Source organism: Scatophagus argus, chromosome 11 (assembly GCF_020382885.2).
Source record: "Scatophagus argus isolate fScaArg1 chromosome 11, fScaArg1.pri, whole genome shotgun sequence".
Taxonomy (NCBI): Eukaryota; Metazoa; Chordata; class Actinopteri; family Scatophagidae; genus Scatophagus; species Scatophagus argus.
The window spans coordinates 3567477-3581964 of NC_058503.1; the positions used below are offsets into that span (position 1 = coordinate 3567477).

At 39.1% G+C, this 14488-nt stretch overlaps 1 protein-coding gene across 2 annotated transcripts in view; it reads left to right on the forward strand.

Moving 5' to 3' along the window:
- Positions 1-14488, forward strand: part of fer1l6 (fer-1 like family member 6) — a 29934-nt gene that overhangs the window by 1204 nt on the left and 14242 nt on the right. For both annotated transcript variants that reach the window (XM_046404428.1, XM_046404429.1), the window contains exons 2-24: positions 2293-2378; positions 2826-2937; positions 3179-3233; positions 3361-3492; positions 3624-3686; positions 5405-5483; positions 6085-6241; positions 6570-6756; positions 7278-7379; positions 7498-7588; positions 7721-7838; positions 7948-8182; positions 9309-9417; positions 9703-9946; positions 10358-10478; positions 10808-10908; positions 11938-12040; positions 12495-12614; positions 12709-12861; positions 12942-13113; positions 13792-13916; positions 14038-14172; positions 14273-14422. In XM_046404428.1, coding sequence (XP_046260384.1) covers positions 2293-2378; positions 2826-2937; positions 3179-3233; positions 3361-3492; positions 3624-3686; positions 5405-5483; positions 6085-6241; positions 6570-6756; positions 7278-7379; positions 7498-7588; positions 7721-7838; positions 7948-8182; positions 9309-9417; positions 9703-9946; positions 10358-10478; positions 10808-10908; positions 11938-12040; positions 12495-12614; positions 12709-12861; positions 12942-13113; positions 13792-13916; positions 14038-14172; positions 14273-14422 — 2950 coding nt within the window. The remainder of the gene's footprint in view (positions 1-2292; positions 2379-2825; positions 2938-3178; positions 3234-3360; positions 3493-3623; positions 3687-5404; positions 5484-6084; positions 6242-6569; positions 6757-7277; positions 7380-7497; positions 7589-7720; positions 7839-7947; positions 8183-9308; positions 9418-9702; positions 9947-10357; positions 10479-10807; positions 10909-11937; positions 12041-12494; positions 12615-12708; positions 12862-12941; positions 13114-13791; positions 13917-14037; positions 14173-14272; positions 14423-14488) is intronic.

Sequence of the window (14488 nt, forward strand, 5' to 3'; positions counted from 1 at the left end):
AACTTAAGTCCATTCAACTTAATGTTTATAACTCTTGATCCCAATGTAATATGAAGCTTAAAAAAATCGAGCTAAAATGAACACTGAAAAAAAAATCAATTTTTAGTTTATTTTTATTTATTTTAGACAAACTTTTTCATAACTAATAACAGGTAAATATTGATGAAATCTCTCGCAATTTCATCTGATGCTGGATATAAATGAACAAGTTTATACCCCCTAATCAGTTAATATATTTTCCTTATCAACAAATTCCATTTCCATTTCCAATTCCATAAAAAAGCCAACAAACTTACACAAAACAACAAAGTTGTCTGTGACTAAAGCCTGATATTGGCTGAAAACAGTCCCCAACAAATACGCTATTTTTCTTTGCTACAGTGATCAGGGTTTTTCCAGAGTGCTTTTAAAAAATTTACACTATATATTTGTTACATTTTTATCGATTGATGTCTTTAGAAATCAGTGGGCTCCTAATATGACATCATTATGACAACATTCTGATCATGAAGGCAGCTGTAGAAAATAAAGTAGATAGAGAAAGGAAGTAGCCTGGTGATGTATACAAGCTTACTTTCTAAGTCATCTGAATAGCTCTGAGGAGGGCAGATCCCTTTATCTAAACCACAAACTACCACTATAAAGAAAATGGGCCACCTGAACCACAGCAACTTAAACAGTGGGAGAGACAGAATCAAAATATTTTCTTTAGAGCAAAGAGAAAGGAGCTGGGCTGGTCAGGTTTATTCCACAACTGCAGAGACACCTAAGTCTAAGGCTGGATCAAGGTGTGCAAGTATCAGGAGGATGTTTTGATGAGTCGTTCCTTTTACAGTACAGTCACGTCAAATAAGACAGGACTTCTAGATAAGGAAGGGCCGTGAAGATTGAAGTATGCTAAGCAGAGGCAGGATAATTCCACACTGGACGTTAGCCAGAGCCACTAATCCTGAAAACAGCTGTACAATAGCGTGCAGTATTATTCAGCCATGTCTTAAACAAAGCGGACAGAGGTGAGAAAGTAACAAATCCTCTGACACCCTTAAGCACTAAGATGGCAGAAAAGTAAGCAGATGTGAATTGTTGTGGTGGAAGCTTTTAGTTATAAAGGATATATAAAAGATTAGAACCCTCCCGGCACCTGTGAACAATTAGTACAAAAAGAAAATTCTCTTCACTAGAATGGATTACTCAGACAGTCCTGCAACCCAACGACGGTAAGAATTTTCATTTGAATGTTTTTTTTGTTTGTTTGTTTTTTTTGAAGTTAACTTAAGATTTTGCACTGAAGTTTTCAGTTGGGAGATTTCCTATTTGAAACTGACGGTGAAGGAGGATTAACACTGGATGAAAAATTGGCCTTAGATTAATTTCATTTCGCAGATACAAATAAATGTCATAACCTACATGATCATGGTTTATGGCACCACTGATATATTCAAATTTCTCCAATACTTAGCTAAGTTTAAAGACTGCCCTGGGTAATAACCTGAATATTTTAAGATTAGAATACTTCAAGTGATTTTTATGCAATGCATTTCCTTTTACAAAATGTTGAATGCATTTTTGAAGAAAGTCAGAACTGAAGATTATTACTGCAACCATTCATAAACAGAATCACTTCTCAGAATCAGAATCAACATTTATTTGACTTCTTTGTTTAATGTTAGAATTAAGCCCGGCATTAAATTCTCAAATTTTAAAGACTCAAATTTGTCACTTGTTGCCCTAATATTTTTCCATACATACATGCATCTTGCTCAGTGTGGTTTCTTATTTTTATATGTAGTATTAAGATCAATATGTAAACTTACAAAGTTCTAAAGTCAACAATAGGCACATCTTATGTATAAGAATTCAGCAGCAAAACAGCTTAGTGATGACCAGTTTCTGTGTTTTTGATGGCCCTTTTTTATGTTGGTGACCTGACAGGATAGTTTACAGTGGTGGAGGAATGTAGCTGTAGTATTTACTGAAGTACTGTACTTAAAAAAATATTACAAATTTAATTACAAATTGCAATATATAATATAATATAGTTACAAATCTGCAGTACCAATTGTTTTTCTTACAATGTGTTTTGTTACAATGTTTCTAAATACTGTTTTTGTTGTCTATTTTTTCTTTTTCTCTCTTTTTTCTTTTGCTGAATCTTTAAATCTCTCATTTTTTTCTTATAGAGATTTTAAGTAAATTTAAACCTATTAAAGAGCAGATATTATGCAGCAGAAATATGTCTTGGTAGCTAAGCTAAGATTTGAATAACTAAAAGTCTTCCTCCTCTGTGAATAGAAAGGCTAAGATGATATTTGGCCTGAAAGTGAAAAAGAAGAAGAAAGTCAACACAGACCTAGTCCTGGCAAACAAGGGAGCTGTGGGTAAGGCCTGGAAAACAAACAGACATACAGATAGACACACACACACAATTTGACTATGGCAGTTGTATATACAGTGTACAACAGAGTAATTTTAAGTGCCGTATTGTAGTTGGATGAGACTAACCCTTGTCAAACATGGTGACAGTAATTATGATGAATTTAGGTTTTCAGTGACAACACAGGACACCTTTCATTACAGGATGTTATTGTCGTCGTTTGTCTAGTGTCCTTAACAGCTTATATGAAATGATCTTAAGATGGTCATTTTGTTCTGTGGTTTGAAGTGTTCCACTAATTGGATGTTCACATTAAGCCTAGTTATACGGGTATTTGAAATCATTTATGTCTGGTATTATTGTTTTTATTTATCAAGGCTAGTTGAAGTTGGAAAAAATAATATAAATTGTCCACGTGTGTGTGTGTGTGTGTGTGTGTGCGCGCGTGCAGACAGTGAAGGGGATGTGCCATCTGAAGTGTCTCCTTTGTTAGAGGGAGAAAGCCCTGAAGACCAACCTGCAAGCTCTGCAGTCAGAACCAGAATAATACCAAACAACAAGAGGTATGAAAGAGTTTGCGTATGCAACATTTGTATACAGCATTTGGGATCAGGTACTGAACGTATTTAAAAGGCAAAACTGATGCAAAAATATAATTAGAAATGTCAGGTTTTCTTTCAACTTGGAAATAAAGCACTGGGTGTTCTGTCTGCTTGTGACTGACTGTGCTATGGTGGTCACTCTTTATAGGGATCATGAGTAATCGGTAATGATGTGCTAACATGTACAGTGAAACTTTCACAGGGCCCAACTGAAAACACGGATCCAGGACAGTGAAGGGAAACCGCAGAGCTTCCAGGTAACAATATATAGAGCACTGTGTGTAGTATCAAACAAATGTCAGTAATATGTTAAGTCTTTTTAGGTGTAATTAGGAATTAATCCTCACAATGTCCTTCTCATCTGTCTTTAACTTTTTGCCATAGATAGCTATTAACATTACAGAGGCGAAGCAGCTGGTAGGAGAAAACATCGACCCCAGTGTGGTGATTGAGATCGGAGATGAGAGGAAACAGACTTCAGTCAAAGAAGGAACAAATGCTCCCTTTTACAATGAGGTAAGAAAAAATTTGGACAATATGAAAATCCAAGTGGTTTCAATTATATTAGACCATCAGAATCACCTGTGTCACAGTCTAATTTATTCCAGTAGTCATGCTTCCTTATTCTACTCTTTTCTTTTCACCAGTATTTTGTCTTTGACTTCTTCGCCCACAAAGAGATCTTCTTTGACAAAGTCATTAAGCTGACGGTGAGTAAAAAAAAAAGAAAAAAAAAAGAAAGTATTTCATTTTAGGTGTTATGTCTAACATTACAAACGTTCACATCAGAAAGGCTACACGCTTACACGCCATGAGTGTGTTTTCAGTCATATATATGTATATATGAAATATCAAAACAACATCAATTCTTCTAGGTACACTTGAACTCGGCTGGTAGGTTGGTCCAAACATTTTGGAGAACTAACCACAGCTCTTCCATGTATGTAGGCCTCCAAATCCTTCTGTCTCTTCATGTAATCCCAGACAGACTCGATGATGTTAATACCAGGGTTCTTGGGGTCATACCATCACTTCCAGGACCTCTTGTTCTTCTTCACGCTGAAGATAGTTCTTAATGACATTGGATGTATGTTTGGGGTCGTTGTCTTGCTGCAGAATAATTTGTTGCCAATCATACGCCTCCCTGACAGTATTTCATTATGGGTAAGTATCTGCCTGTAGTTTTTAGCATTGAAGACACCATTAATCGTGACCAAATCTCCAACTCCATTTGCAGAAATGCAGTCCCAAACTTGCAGGAACCTCCACCATGCTTCGCTGTTGTCTGCAGACAGTCATTATTGTACTGCTCTCCAGCCCTTCGGCAAACAAACTGCCTTCTGCTACAGCCAAATATTTCAAATTTTGACTCATCAGTCCAGAGCACCTGCTGCCATTTTTCTGCACCCCAGTTCCTGTTTTCATGCATAGTTGAGACTCTTGTTTCCATGTCAGAGGTATGGCTTTTTGGCTGACTCTACCATGAAGACCACTTCTGACCAGACTTCTCCGGACAGTAGTTGGATGTACCTGGATCACACTGGTTTCTGTCAGTTCTGAGCTGATGTAACTGCTGGACATCTTCTGATTTTGAAGGGAAACAAGCTTGATGTGTTCTCCATCTGCTGCATTAGTTTCCTCGGCTGACCACTGTGTCTATGATCCTTAACATTGCCATATTCTTTGTGCTTCTTCAAAAGAGGTTAAACGGCACATCTTGAAACCCCAGTCTGCTTTGAAACCTTTGTGTGGCAGAGACCTTGCTGGTGCAGTATAACTACCTTTTGTCTTGTTGCTGTGGTCAGTCTTGCCGTGGTGTATGACCTTTGACATGAAACTGTCTTCCACAACCTCACCTTGGTAGTAGAGTTTGGCTGTTTCTCACCCAGTTTTAAGCCTCCCACACAGCTGTTTCTGTTTCAGTCAATGACTGTCCTTCACCCTACAAGTGAAATTGATGAGCATTGGCACCTGTTAGTATAATTGGTTGATCATACACTTGATTATAATCCTACAAAATCCCTGACTTTGTGCAAGTGTACCTGTAAGATTTGATGCTGGTTTGAAGGCAAAGGGTAGCAACACCACATATTAATTTGATTTAGATTCTTCTTTTGTTCGCTGCTAAAAAATAAACAAAAAAATTGGAAAAGAAAATGTTATTTACATTTTTGACACCATTCTTACTTTACAGCATTTGTCTACAGAGATCTATCTATCTATATCTATATATATATATATGTTAAAGTAAAACAGGAGGATATCTTTAAATACACCAAAAATCTTAATTTAATTCTTATTTAGTTCTGTCTTAATTGATTGATAATTGATTTCCTCCATAGCCCTGTAGCTTTGGGTTGCCAGTTTCAAGCTTGTATTCTGTCTCTATGTGTCTATTTTTGTGTCTATTTTTTTATTTTTTGTCCAGGTGATGCACTCTAAAATGCTAAGGAGTTTCTGCATTGGGTCTTTTAAGCTGGATGTATGGACAGTTTATAAACAACCAGGTAGCTCTCCTCTTTCTGACATGTGGTCTCAACAAATGTAACACACCACTGTAAAGTCATTTTGCATGTTATCACAATGCATTTTTTGCTTTTCGCTTGTCAGTGATACTACATAATATAGTTCATGTCTTGTAGTGTATTTTCCCAACATTACTATGTAATTTTGTTTAATGACTCAATACTTACAAAATACTTACTGGTTCCTGGTGCTACTGCTGTAACAGGCTACTGGATCTATCTGTCTTATCACGTATATACCTCATCCCATGAGATCAGGTTGGTTTTCTAATTTACGTAGAGAATGTAGCTGCACATATCTTTCAACATGGTATGAAAGAGGTATGCTAAAGCTGATGCCCATTTTACAGTGTTTGAAAGTTTCAACCAGTTTTCACTTTTTTGTATTGATTTATCACCAGCACAAGCACTACATAATTGTGGTGCAAATGCCACTAGGACTGTCCCCTACTGTTTGCCACTGATCACTACTAGAGTAGTGTGAAAAAATGTCTTGCACAAGGGCAAATCGATAATAACTTGTCTTTTAAATTCACTTTTCCCACACAGTTTTCACCCTACTGTTTATTTCTTGCTCCCTCAGGTCACCAGTTCATCAATAAGTGGGCAATGCTGACCAATCCTGGTGACATTAGCACTGGGATCAAAGGTTATGTCAAATGTGACATCAGCATCTCAGCCAAAGGAGATGCCATGCAGCCAGGACTAAAAGCAAGTGATGCTGAGGAGCAGATAGACAAGTATGATACCTGTCTTTTTTCTAAATGTTTTATAGTACTCAGGCATTATTTTACCAGTTAGGTTAGCTGTGAAAGGTTACAAAAGTAAGAAAGATATGGAAGAAGTATGATGTTGTCGCAGTTGTAAGGTATCTCATTTTACTGCCTTCTCCTCCCTAATTTAGCCACATTCATTTAATCTCTTCATATGCAGATGACATGCTGCTATTATTACATAACTTGCTGCCAACTGAGAAGCACATCAAACATTTTCTGTGAATTCTTAGGGTCCCCAGAGGATAAACTTTTGGTGACTCTGTGATGCCATCTGCTATGTCCTTTTCCTCAGAAACCTGCTGTTACCAGAAGGTTTTCCCACTGAGCGACCCTGGGCTCGTTTCTTTGTGAAGGTGTATCGAGCTGAAGGCCTTCCACGAAACAACTCCAGCATCATGGCCAATGTCACAAAGGCTTTCGTAGGAGACAACACAGCCCTCATAGACCCATATGTAGTGGTCAGCTTTTTCAAACAAGTGGTGGGTTGAATATCAGCTACCAACAGATAACATTTCAAATGTTCTATATGCAACATTTACTGCTGCTAGGTATCACATTGGAGCACCACCATCTCAGATGTAAACAAATGGGTGCCTCCACCAGAAAGTTACAATTCTGTTTTACCAGAAATTAATTTGGCTAATTTTGTACACATTTACATCTAAACTCAGCATGGTTAATGGTTGCAGGCAGTTAATAAAAATGATGGAAGATGTACTGTACATAAACATGTTCTTAAAATTATGTCATTAATACTGCGTTGTCCTGAGTAAACATGAAAATACTGATGGACAAAACCTAAGCCTATTTTTGTTGTTATTGTTGTTATTTACCCCCAAAGACATCTAGCTGCTAGTTCCTCTTGTGCTGCCTCTTGAGAAGATTATATGGTTCCACATAGGATGAGTACATCCAGCCAGTCGTGCTTAGTTATCTCATGCTTTGAATTCAGTGCAGGTTGCTTTTTTTTTTTTTTAAATCATCTTACCTTGACACTCAGGGTCGCACATCCACTCAGAAGTCCACAGCAGACCCGGTGTGGAATGAGCAGATAGTCTTCACAGAGATGTTTCCCCCTCTATGTCAGAGACTGAAGATCCAGGTCTGAATATAATTATTATGCGGGAAGGAAAGGCCTGGCTTTCTGCACTTTTCACTGTGATTTTTATATAAAACACAAGTATAACTGTCACAGGATCCTGGCTTCTTTCTCATCATAGGTTTGGGATGAGGGAAGCATGAGTGATGTTGCCATTGGAACTCATTACTTTGACTTGAGACGTATTGCCAATGAACAGGATGGTGACAGAGGTAAGGAGACATGAAGGGAGGGATGAAAACAATGATAAATTCATAGAGACATAATCAAGGTGGGAAGAATCACTAGAAGAACTGAAATTTTACAATAATGCTTTCTCTTTCTGCCTTATTCTCCCTCTCCAGGGTTTTTACCAACTTTTGGCCCTGCTTGGATTAACTTGTATGGCTCTGCCCGAAACTTTTCATTAGGTGATGACACTGTGGAGCTTAATGAGGGCATTGGAGAGGGCGTATCCTACAGGTCAATGTTAAAAGATGTTGACAATTTGAATATTTTTATTATGAGAAAATGGAGTTAGATTAATAATGAATTAACCAACAACAAGCTGTCAAATTTTTGCTGGTGTCAGGGGTCGGGTCTACATGGAGCTGGCAGTGGAGATCCTATCAGGAGGGATGGGTTCGGAGTCCAAACTCATCAGAATAGTCAAGCATGCGAAGGACACTAAATCAGGAAAAGCAGGAGGGAAGGATGGCAAGACTCCTGCAGGAGGAGGGGCAGGCGGAGCAGCAGGAGGAACTGCTGATGATGACAAAGGAAAGGCTGTGGCAGCAGAGGTCCTGCCTGTGGAATCTCCTCCTGTGGTAGGTAGAATTCTTGTTTAATAATAACCTCAATGTATACCATCATAGAAACATTTAGTAATACCACATGGCTATGTTACAAAGGTGATTATAGATAGCTTAAAAATAGTTTCTAATAAACCCCATGTTTTGTGAGATTGGTATGGAAAATGACTATCAATGCTGGGAGACCCATGAGCCTTTGCCATGGAGGAGAGTTGGACATTCTCAAGTTACCACTGCAAAATACAAGTTGAAGGTCATGTGACCAACAAATGTGGCAAGAGAGTTTCGAAGGACCACAAGGACACGTGAGATCACATGATCATTTTCATATATGTCTATAAAGGCATTGAACAAGGTTGATAAATGTTTGACTCAGCTGCAGGCAAAGGAAAAATCATTGAATTGCTGCAGAATTCTCTGAATTACAACTGTACAGCTGTACTGTAACAACTGTAACAAGGATCATTGCTCTATGCTTTCAAAATTTGTAATAAATTGTTGTTGTTAGTTGCCAGTCTTTGTTTAGCCTCAGTTTGCCTCGAAAATTAATTTAGTAGTAATGCTTTGTATGTAAAAACCACATGGAAGTAAAATAACAGAGAAACACAGGAGATCTTTTAAATTTACAATTTTTATGGACAGCTGTGTTTCCATCCCCACTGGTTATACATGTACAGTTCAAGGAGCTTCGCTAGCACAGTAATCGATGCCATTTGCGTTGCTTGGTCCCGTGGCCCTCGTCTTGTCAGTCATAGCAATTCATTTTCAAAAGGATTCTGCCAGAACAGAAAAACAGTCTTCAGGGCTTCAGGTTTTATGCAAGCACTTTTGTACCTTTGTGTTTATTGTTGCTACAGTTGCTTAGTGTTTATACAAAGAGTTTTATGTCCATACCTTAGACATGCTGCAGTAGCCATTCAGCAGTTATTGTTGGAGTGGTATATTCCTGTTTATCATAACAAAATGCTTTAATACACTATGGTACAGTTAATGCTTTCAGCTTTCCCAAATGGATGACTGCATACACCATTTGGGGTCTGCAAAGCGATCATTATCAGGTCATGGAAGTGCCTGAAATTGTGACATGAAAGTCTATTTGACAAACAGATAAATGAATATGTGTAGATGTTTCTGTGTCCAGCTGAAAGCAGACAACAAGGAGAAATTTCTGCTGTTTGGTGTGTTGTTTGAAGCCACCATGATTGACAGGAAAATTGGAGACAAGCCCATCAGCTTTGAGTTCTCCCTGGGTGAGCCATGAAATCCACTCTTCTCCCTTTTTTCTCCCCCTTTCTTAAATTGTGACAGCTGTTGTTTTAGATGGAAACATGTTACACAATTGTGTTGTTAATTAACTGAATGTAAGGATTGCAGTATATATTAAAGTGTGTCTGTTATTTTATTTACCACCCTGTATTCATCAGAAACCCAAAATAAAATTGCACCATAGCAGGTTTTATTCCTAAAATAGTGCCATTTGACACTTAATTTTCCTTTCTAATTACACCATTTTCTAATTTTGTTACCTCCCATAGGCAACTGGGGTAATGTCCTGGAGTCTGCAGGCCACCCCAGCATCAGTGCCACCGCTGCAGCTGTCAATAGGCGGAGAAGAGCGCTGGATGTCTTAGAAAGCACTGACATGTTAAGCTCCTCTCCTCTCATCTCTCCACCTAACTCCTCACCTTCCCATATTGTATCCCGAGACCCTCAGGATACCACCACGACCTCTAAGTCTGCCACACCTTCGGAAAAACCACTCATCGTTGAAGGAAACAGGTCGAGTCACGTTTTCTGATATAAGTGCCCTCTTAGTCAAATCAATGCAGTTATAAAAATAGGTGCATCAGCACAAATTCATATAATCTGCATACAAACTCAGCTCAGCCCACCTTTATAACAAGGAAACAAACACGTGTACCACAGTAATGATGTAGACTACATTGCAACTGTGTTTGCACTACAACTGACTTTGCACTGGCAAAGAAGAAATTAGGCCTCAAGTGGGACCATGTAACATCTGCAGATAAATTGCCACTGTGGTTATAAGTGTGGAATTATAATATAGTAGGTGAGCAGCTGAACTGTTTTGGGTTCCTGGAAATCGCAGAGAACCTGTCGTGAAAATCACACACACAGTTCATTATGTGGATAACTTCGGGTTTTTATATTGTGATTTTGTACTTTTAGGTACTACATGTATCTGCCCCTGGAAAAGCAGAAGCCATGCATTAGTTTGCTGAGTGACTGGGAGGACAGAACCTACCGAATGTGCAACTCCAATATGCTGGAGTATATAGCTGTTCTGTTTGTATGTACACACACACACACACACACACACACACACCACTCATACATACTTTGTTATTTTTACTGTTTGAATTTTGTCAGAATTATGATGCGTGTTTTTGTTCCACTATGGAAATACAATACATATAGTAATTGGCTAAAGGGTGTAAAACATCTCTCTGGTTATGTGTTACATCAGCTGATACTGACATACTGTAGGAATTTAATTGAACTGAAATATTTGACATGGCTATGTGCATCATTAAGGAATGAAATGTGAGTATAGGTTCTGACTTATAAAAACAGCTATCCAAGTAAACAAAAATACAAGTACACATTCTTGTCTTTTAGGAGGAGGGTGTGGCCAGTGCAGCTGAGCTACATAGGAAGTCCGATCCAGGGGCAGAGCATATGCTCAAAATGGTCCTTAAAGAATTCTGTATGGATGCCAGGTATTCAGACAAAACTAATCAGATCACCATAGCGTATAGCTTTTCATGGGAGAAAACTTATAACAATTTGGTTTTTAAGTATTTTTTATAGTCAAATGTTTTGGAGCAGTACAGCTAATTAAAGGTGCATGTTGTACATGATTTTTTTTGACAACATGTTTCTCATTACTTCTTTGTGAAGTATGATTGTGTCCTAACTAAGAATTCAAATTCTCTCAAATTTTGAAACATAATATAACATAACATCTAACCTGCATGAAAGCAGAAGGACATTGTAGGACATTATTGATTATTATCAAGGTGTACCAGTTAAGGTTGTGTTCACTATGCCCATAGCTACACTGTAACTGGCATGCTCTTTGTCAAATACTATATGTAACTGCAAGCCAGAATTACTATTTAGGTACCGTTTACATGGAGACACAAGGTCAGATTGATCTACTTCTGGTTTCTGGCAGTGTCCAGTGCAACATTAAACAGCATTAATCATTTAACATGAAAAACACTTGGTGATCCTATCGTTCCTTACATCTAAAGTGATCTCCACTCTAGACTTTCTGTTTGCTGCATTGGCTGAAGACTATCACAAAGCGAAGGAAAGAATGCACACAGAATCACTGCACTGATTGAACGGCAGTTTCCTATTCAGTAGAGAGACAAAGCAGACCTTTCCATTATTGCTTTATGTCACCATGTAAATGAGAGCATGTAAGTCCAGCTATTGTGGAGTGTTTAATTACACCATGATACAACCTGCTAATGTATGACATGTATTTAATGTCCCATTGGTGTCAGTGGGTGAAATCCGATAATTAACAGTAGTGCCATACACTATGACACGCAACTATAATCCCACCGTATCTGTTCGTGTCCAGGGGACAATGTAGAGTGACATGATGATATGTGGTGTCAGCAGTTGTTAGCCTGCTTTTCATGTTCTAATGATGAGCTTGATTGGGATCATAGTTCTCAGAGAGTGTACTCACCTAAATGACAGCATTGTGAGCTATGTGTTCTGTTGTTCTTCAGAAGTTTCATTGCAGCCGCAGAGGCCAAGCTGAAGGCAGAGCTGAAGTCAAGCTACCTGACACAACTGGACAAGAAACGTCTCACCATGTGTAAACAGGAACTGGTGGGAAAATCCAAGACTCACAGACATACACGCACTCACTGGAGATTCCTCATGTCCATACTGCTCAGTCTTTGTTCTTAGGCCTTTGGTGAAACTCTCTAGTTTCAGCAAACAGATCCAAGATCTTTAAATCCTATAAAATAATGAATGTAAAACAATGTCTTGTTCCTGTTCAGTGCAGCAAGTCCCAATTATATAGTTTGTCATGTACTTTTATTAGGTTAAAAAACTTAAATTTGCATTGGTTGATTGTTTTATAGTGGCACATTTGAGATGTTTTACAAAAATACTCCATATGTAGGAAACTTGAGGAAGGCTCAGATAGGTGGTTTTCTAGATCAACAGTTCATATAAAATGTCTTACATTAAGCCTAACATGTATAGTATTTGTACCAAACATGTACAAAAACATGCATCATCAAAGTGTGTGTGTGTATGTGTGTGTGTGTTTCAGGAGAGTATGATAGGAGAGGCCCAGTCCTTGGGAGAAAGAAAGAGAAAAGCTGGTGGTGTGAAAGAAATGCTGCAGGATGCAGTGAAACTCATAAACAAGCTACACTTTCTTGTGGAGGAGGTGTGTGGTTTTGTGTATCATGTCAGTTTGTGAGCAAGACATCCCTGTTTTGTTTATTTACCTTAAATATCCTTTTTCCTCAACACAAATGCAGCCGCAGCACACAGTGCCTGACATCTTTGTGTGGTTGCTAAGCAACAATAAGCGTGTTGCTTACGCTCGAGTCCGAGCCAGAGACGTGCTGTTTTCCAGCAGTCGGGAAGCCAGAGGCACCCATTGTGGCAAGATATTAACACTGTTTCTTAAGGTAAACACACACACACACACAGTGTAAAAATAAGTACTTTTCAATGTAGGAAGTTTGCCTAAGAAACTGTATGTGTGTAGCCTCCAGGGAAGCGTGTTACAGGCTTGCCTGTCCAAGCAAAGCTGGATGTTTATTTGTGGTTTGGAACCTGCTCAGATGCCAGCCACATGCTGGATGACCTACCTGCAGGGTGCAGTCCGGCCACAGGAGGCGCTGATGCCAACAGCCCTCCAAAATACCTGCTCTGCACAGGTGACACAGACGCATAATTGTATTCTTCTATTTCTGTGGCCAATTTTGATATTTTATCTTTGACATACAAATATTGTGATCACTTCCTGTTTTCAGCTTCTTTCTGACCACACAGATAACACTGTAGGTGATCGTTGACACAAGGTTTTTCTAACGGATCGGATTAAGATGAAAATTAATTCAGTCTGTAGTATTTGCTTCTGTTATTTAGGTGTCTGCATAAGTTTCAAATTTATGGGAGAGGTAGTGGTTTATCTTCAAATCCATAACACCACAGTTACATTTACAGTTCAAGTAAGTTTCCAAGTGAAGTGACATTGAGTACCACCAACTATAAGAGTAATAATAATAAAATACATCATTATTATTATTATTATTTTATAGGCTCCCTTTTGTGATGATACAGGTAGCTGAATTTTGGACCAGTTGTAGTGTATGGAGGGTTTTATGTGGCAGACCAAACAGAAGGGAGTTACAGTGGTCTAAATGAGAGGTGACTAGGCTGTGAACAGGAATGGCAATGGAGTGAGGAGTGTGGGAAAGACAGAGACGGTTGATGTCACGGAGATGGAAGTAGGAAGACCACCAGCATTCACTCAACCGGAAGTACGGTAAAATGAATATTTTTTTCAAGCTTCAGAGTAAACTACATGTCCTGTCGTGTGTGTGTGTCTGCAGAGCAGCATCAGTTCCAGCTGAGATGCCACATGTATCAGGCTCGTGGTCTGATCGCTGCAGACAACACAGGCCTGTCTGACCCCTTTGCACGAGTCACTTTTCTATCACACAGCCAAACCACCAATGTAAGTGTGTGTGTGTGTGTGTGTGTGTGCGTGTGTGAGTGTGTGCATGTGTTGTCAGGACATCAGTTAAGTTTCATTTGTGTGTTCATTGTGTGTGTATGTGCGACTGTCTGTCTGTCAGGTGATCAGTCAAACTCTCAGTCCAACATGGAATCAGTGTTTGCTAATGAGCCGCCTGCTGCTGAGCGGAGACCTGCAGCACATCCAGCAGGAGCCCCCTCGTATTCTCATCGAGGTGTACGACGACGATGCACTGGTGCTATGAAGTTTTCACACTTTCAGATAATTGGTTGCTAGCTGCTGACTTTCAATTGAACTTATGATCTCCTCTCTGTAATGTAACCCTGTCCCCTCAGGGTAAGCCAGAATATCTAGGAGCCACAGTGGCAGAGCCTGAGGTTCGCTTGTCCTCTGACCCTTACACACCTCCAACTCTGCAGTACAGCCCGCTGCACTGCGGCAACCAGGCAGGAGGAGACCTGCTGGCCGCATTTGAGCTGCTACAGGTCAGTCGCAGTCATTTCATTAGCCGTTTAGTTTCCATCATGACAATGTAGGATGTAGAATGAAAC